The following is a 6,131-nucleotide window of genomic DNA, read 5'->3' on the forward strand; positions in this document are numbered from 1 at the left end:
GATTACATTCCTAAGGGGCGCAAGGAGAGAGGGAGCCTTACAGGATTGTCCAGGGTCCCGGCCTTCGTCTCCCTGGTTGAAGGTTCGGAGCGGCTGTACACAACTCTCCCAAACCCTGACCCATTGGATCATCCTTTCCGGGTTCCCGAATTTGGGACCAAGCAGGTTAGTGACCCAGAGACCGCAGCTGGCCAGATCTACTCCGGAAAAGTCCCTATGGCCTTGGAGTCACAGAGGTAAGACCCAAGAAGGGAAGGACCTGTCTGCAGTTTGGAGTGATTGTATCTGAGGGAGAGGGGTGAGGCTTATGAGCCGAGGGGCAGAACTCCTACAGTACCACAGTAGTGGATACAACCCACTTTTGGGATCTCTGGCCGAGGCTTCCCTTGGAGGAAAAGAAGGATGCAAGTGGGAGTGGAGAAAACCGGTTGACTCTTGGAAATCCTGATCCCACCCCTCCCCCCATTCCTATCTTGGGCACTATTCTGTGCCACTTCACAGGGTACCCAAGGTTCTCTGCAAGTAGCTGTGCTCTGGACCATGATGTACATTCGCCTAGGTACTTGATATTTGTGTGTTGCCTGGGTATGTGTGTGTATACCTACCCTCTGCCACCTGGCTTTTCCTTAAAAAAAAAAAAAAAAATCAATTAAAACAGTGGACAGAGTCACTCGTGTTCAGGCGCTGGGTAGGGTGGAGGTGTGTGTAGCCAGAGTACCTTTGCCACTGGATCGTGAGCAGTTCATTTTCCAGCCTCTGGTTGCCCTGCTTATTTCTATAAAATCTTTGAGGGAGTGTTTTCCTTTGAGGCAAGGAAATTGAAATCCCCCATTCGCACCCGCCTTTCTCTTTCCTGGCGGGAGAAGCCCAAACAATCCCCAAGGCGCCGAAACCCTTTCGATGCCAAGAAGCCCGTCCTGGGAGGACCAGTGGATGCTTGGTAGCTTTGCCTGGGGTGGTCCCCAACACAGGGCCAAACGCGGCCCCAACTCCTACAGTCCGGGGCCCTGCCCAACTCCGGACCCCACCCCACCCCCGGGAAATAGGTTCAGTGTGTCGAGAAGAACTTCACAGTGGTCTAAGTAATCGGCCAGAAGGAGGCACGAGAAAAGTTGTGGAGAAGAGGATGCGCCCAGGATGGGTGAATGCCACGGGGCCTGGGGTGCAGGCTGTCCCGTCTGGATTGAGACATTGGTCACCTTGAAACCTTCTCAGGTGACTGTGCCTACCGCTCTGGGGACCTGCGGCCTCTCTGCACCGCTGGGCCACAGTTCAGGGCAAGCCTGGGGGTGATCGCTGGGGGATCAGCTCCCCCACCCACCCACCCAGCCATGCATCCGCGGAGGCCACGGGGGCGCTGCCCACTCCACGGAGCCCTTAGGTACCGGGCTGGGGAAGCAACTGTCTTCCCGGCGCCAGTCGCCAGGGGGGCGCGGGAGCAACCTCCAGATGCGCCGCGGCTCTGGGAAGGCGAAGGACAGGGGCTGGGGGAGTGCGGGGCGCCGGGTGGGCGGCCGCAGCCGGGGCCCTGCGTCCCCCCCCCGCCGCCCGCCCCCGAGCCACCACCAGCGCAGAGTGGCCGCCGGCGGCCGTGCGCCTGGGGAGCTGTCCGCTCAGCACCGGCGCCCGCCTCACCGGCCTCCGAGGGCGGCACCGGAGCCCTGCGGACCCAGGCAGCGCGGGCACCCGCCGGTTCCTCCGCCACTGACTCCCGGATACCCGGGCAGCCGCCCCCCCTGGAGCGGCCGCAGAGGGCTGGGGAACGAACTCACCGAGCTCCGGTCGCGACAGGAGGAGCCCCGGACACCAGCCCTGGTCTTCCCTGAGGCTGCAAAGTTGTGGGCTCGCCCGACTGGCTCTCAGCCTCCTCACGCTTCGCTTCGGGGACTGGGCAGGTAGCGGGGGTGTGGGGAGGAGGGAGCGGGCAGCTGCCGCCCTCCTACTTGGGGCGCCAGAGAGTGGGGGCCAGGAGGCGGCGGGGATGGCAGCTGGGCAACCCCCACCCCCAGCCCCGCCACCCCTCCCTCCCTCCGCTCCTGGGGGCGGTGCTCTGGCCACTGGCTCAGCACTGAGGACTTGCCCCCCCACACCACCGCCCTTCTCCCCCCTCCCCTCCTGGCGGATTGTGGCGCCCTGCCTCACTGCAACCCTGAATCCAGCTGGGAGATGGGGATTCAGCCCTGGTGCAGAAGCTTCAGCCGTACCCTGACCTCCCTTCCTTCCCTCTTCCTGTTTGTGACCCCTCCCCGCTATTGGCTAGGACCAAGGAAACCTTAAGTGTAGGTTGGGGGTTAGGGGGTCGGGGTGCGGGATGTTGAGAGCTCAGTTTACCCAGGAAGATCGGCATTATCTCGGAAGGGCTGTGAACTGAGGGGTGGGGACCAACCTAACTGGCTGTGGATATCCAAACATCACCATTTACTGGGGGAGCCTACGTCCCAGCGTGTTCTGTAGAATGGAGGACTGGGCGACAGGAGGTGTAAAGGGAATGAGGGCTGTTGGAGTCTTAGATCATCATCATGAACACTACAGACGGGCCCTTTCCTCAGTGACAGGCACTCTGCTGAACCCCGCACAACAGAGGCATGAACCTTCCAGTATGGTCCCTGAAGCTAGCTGAGCCCCATTCTAGGGGCAAGAAGGTGACCCCGAGTCACACGCCCAAAGTCGTGCAGCAAGGGAGTGGTGGGGCCTGGGTTTGAACCTGGTTCTCGCACAATGCTCCTGTTCTCAGCCTCTGCCCACTTCAGCATCACCTGGGATCCAGGGGCAGCTTTGATTTGGGAGAGGAGGATGAGGAGAGGTTTGTCCAGATACAGAGCCGGGATCTGAAACTCCTCCTGCCCCATCTCCTTTTCACACTGCTCTCACGCGTGTGCCATGAGACACGAAGCTGACACATGTGACACGAAGCTGACACATGTGACACTAGTGTATGGTAAACCTCTGTGTCTGTCTGTCTGTCTCTGTCTCTCTCTCTCTGTGCCCCCATGCATGCAGGAGTTTAAGACAATGAAACATTGCAATGACATCAACGCCTTTACTAGCCTCAGTTTCCCAAGCTGTCACGGCTCCCATCGCTGCCTTCTCCACTCCCCTGTGTGCGAGCAGACATAACAAGAGCTCACCGCCATCTCAACCGGTTGATTAAAACGAGCAATCCTTTGAAGTGGAGGCCATATGCCGATCGGTTTAGCCTCTATTTTTGAATCATCAGACACTGTTTTCCCTGTATTTTATCAGCATACATAAAAATAAAAAAGGGGCCAGGAAACCTTTTCATGTTGTTCTAAAAGAATCGTATATATGAGAGGGAGGTGCTGCACACCAGCTTCTGAGAACCGCCAGGACAGACGCAAGGACAGACGCGAGGAAGCCCGAGAGGTCTTGAGTCACGAGCTGCCTGGCCCTCCTCACAAGCTCTGCCAGCCTCTCACACAGGGGGCCCAAAGGGCTCAGCCTGAGCCATACTGATTGAAAAAAAAAAAAATCTTCATTCCTTAAATACCTTGAGAGTTGGGGCATGTTTCTAATTTTATTTTGCATATGGGTGTGTTCGGGGAAGGTGAGTGTGTGGCATGTATGTGTGTTCGAGTGCGTGTGTGTGAAAAGGGAGGTAGGCTAACGGGGGAAGATGTCAGTGGGGGGAGGGAGCAGCCATCTAGGAGGGAGGAGAGGTTCAGACTGGAATGGACAGGATGATTATTTATTTAGAAACCAAATTTATGAAGAGAACAGGGCATTAGAGCTGAAGCTCTAGGCCTCAGATTCCTGATTCTGAGGACCTTTTAAGGAACAGAGGGAGAGAGAACAGCCCAGCACCCCTGACGAAACTCCAGAGGAAGGTTAACCGGAAAGTTCACTTTGATTCTGGCCTCGGGTTGAGAAGATCATACTTCAGGGGTCACTTCCCAGCCACGCGGACTTGAACAGGTGATTTAACCTCTCTGCCCTCTGTGTTGGCATCCATAAGAGGAGAACAACATCCACGCTTCCGATGGCCCAGAGGGACCCTGCAGCACTCTTCTCTCCCCTGTCTGCCTCCTTGCTTTCTTCTAGGCTCTTTCTCTGTCTCCTCTATTCTAAACAAACAAACAAACCCTGAGAACTCCGGCCCTGTCTAAGAAATACTGAGGGGGAGGGGGTGTCTCTGATTTTCCTGGAGTAGACCAGGGTAAACACTCTGGTTGATGCACCCATACTGGTCTCTCTGGAAAGAAAACAACGACTCTGTATTTGAGGTTTTGAAATGTTTGGCGAGGACACATTTGTCATAGACCTTCCATCCTGCCGCCACTACCCTGGCAGTAGCCTCGTTCTCCTTCTCCACAGACGGTGTCAGAAAATAGTTTCTAAAGCGCATTCCCCATCGCCCTTGTCATCTGGTCTCATAGCTGAGCTGTGATGGCACCTGCCGGGGTTCCCCAGGGGGCAGGGAATCAGACAAGCACCTGATTTCTGCTGAGCACTCTCCTGGAGATGTGTGCTGTACATCTTTCAATTTAGTGGTGTTATTTGAATGAGATAAATTCCCTTCCGAAGTGGCAATCATTCCTGTTTTACCACAGAGTAAACACAGTATCCAGAGGAAGAAACCCCGTGAGGTGAGGTGAGTAGGCGCTTCTCCTTGGGGTGACAGACGGCCCCCTCCCCCAACACACACAATGTCCATCAGGCTCCCCACATGTTGAGAGGGGTGCACGGAGTTGAGGTGACGAGGGCTGGCGGGGTAATGCTTCATAGTCATGCTTTTAGCACAGGTAGACCGTGGAAAATGGAGGCTGGGGTCTGGAGGTTAGTCCGAAATTAAGACAGTGATAGGTGTCTCCCGGCGGGATGCCCTCGACAGCTGACAACTAACCACAGCCGTGAGCAACCACGAAGTGCTTCCGGGCCTCAATGAGAAGGGCTTAATGAGAAGATGCCATCCCTGCCCGAAAGGATCTGGAAACCATCTTAATGTGATCTTCGTCTCCGTCATCGGAACAAGTTGGAATTGGATTATTACAGACTATCTACCTAGAGGTGCTGCTTCACTTTGCCAGCACCGCCTTCATTTTCACAGCCACTGTGTTACTTTGATGCAATAAGAGAGTAGCTTCACAAAATTAAAATCTCATTCCGAGAGTCTCTCAGTAGCCCTGTAAGCTAGCTGGGAGGGAAAGCAGTATTAAACCCATTTTTCTTCTGAGAAAAACCAAAGTTCCTAGATTGGCCGCAGGCTAACCCGTCAGCCCCGCCTGTGTCATATTTAAAATGTGATTTGAAAAGCTGGGCACGGTGGTACATTCCCAAGATCTCAGGACTTGGGAACTGGTGGTAGGAGAGTCAAGACATCACGACCATCCATTCTCTGCTGCATATCCGGTTCGGCGCCAACCTGGGTTGTGTCTGTCTCAAACAAAAACAAAATAAGCCAGCCAATAAATGAACCTCCCTCGATATGATTCACCAATACCCGCCTTTTCTGGAGCAGGACTTTTGCATACGGAAAGCAGGTGGGCCACAGGCCCTCAGAATTAGGCCCACACTTTCACCCAGGCCCCACCTACTCTGAGATATGTATCCCCGGTAGCTCTGGACACCACCTGATCATAGATATTATCTGTTTACTGCTTACCCCTCTTTACTAGCATGCCACCTCCCTGAGAGCAGTAGGTGGACTATTGAAGCCAACCCTGTGTCCCCAGTGCCTATCCCAGGTGTGGTGGGTGCGCAATACACATTGGCCACTCGTGTAGGAGTGGACACTATCAGGGCACACACTTCCTGGTGCTCTCAGCTGCTCCACTGTTTGTGCTACTAGAGAAGGTGGCTGTGACCGACACAGATGAGCATCAATGTCAAGGTAGAAACAGGCCTGGATGACAGGTAACCCCACGGCCCTCTCTGATGATAGGATGTCTTGGGGTGACAAGTCGTCGCCTAGCTTGGAGGAGCCCTCATGGCTGTGCTCAGGCCTCAGAAGGATGAATGAAATCTTTCCCCAATTAGCCACGCTTTTCTGGGACCGCATAGGCAGCCCTGGCAGGGATGCTGATAGCCAGGGTGCAGAAAGCAGCTCAGCTCGGAGGTGGGGGTGGTAGCGGATTAATTGGCCTTTTCATCTTAGAGCATGCAGGAGGTGGGGG

General features: G+C 55.3%; 1 protein-coding gene across 1 annotated transcript; it reads left to right on the forward strand.

Annotated features, from left to right (window-relative positions):
- The first annotated feature begins 4 nt into the window (after positions 1–4).
- On the forward strand, positions 5–3,469 carry LOC132655282 (basic proline-rich protein-like). The gene is made up of 2 exons (XM_060387912.1): positions 5–1,895; positions 3,001–3,469. Exons 1-2 carry the CDS (start codon positions 1,450–1,452, stop codon positions 3,014–3,016), a joined length of 462 nt encoding a protein of 153 aa, XP_060243895.1. The 5' UTR covers positions 5–1,449; the 3' UTR covers positions 3,017–3,469.
- The last annotated feature ends 2,662 nt before the right edge of the window (positions 3,470–6,131 follow it).

This window comes from Meriones unguiculatus, chromosome 7 (genome assembly GCF_030254825.1).
Source record: "Meriones unguiculatus strain TT.TT164.6M chromosome 7, Bangor_MerUng_6.1, whole genome shotgun sequence".
NCBI classification, from domain to species: Eukaryota; Metazoa; Chordata; class Mammalia; order Rodentia; family Muridae; genus Meriones; species Meriones unguiculatus.

What these genes read in the sequence shown, in the direction of transcription:
- LOC132655282 (XM_060387912.1), top strand. Translation starts at nt 1,450, where the DNA reads ATGCGCCGCGGCTCTGGGAAGGCGAAGGACAGGGGCTGGGGGAGTGCG.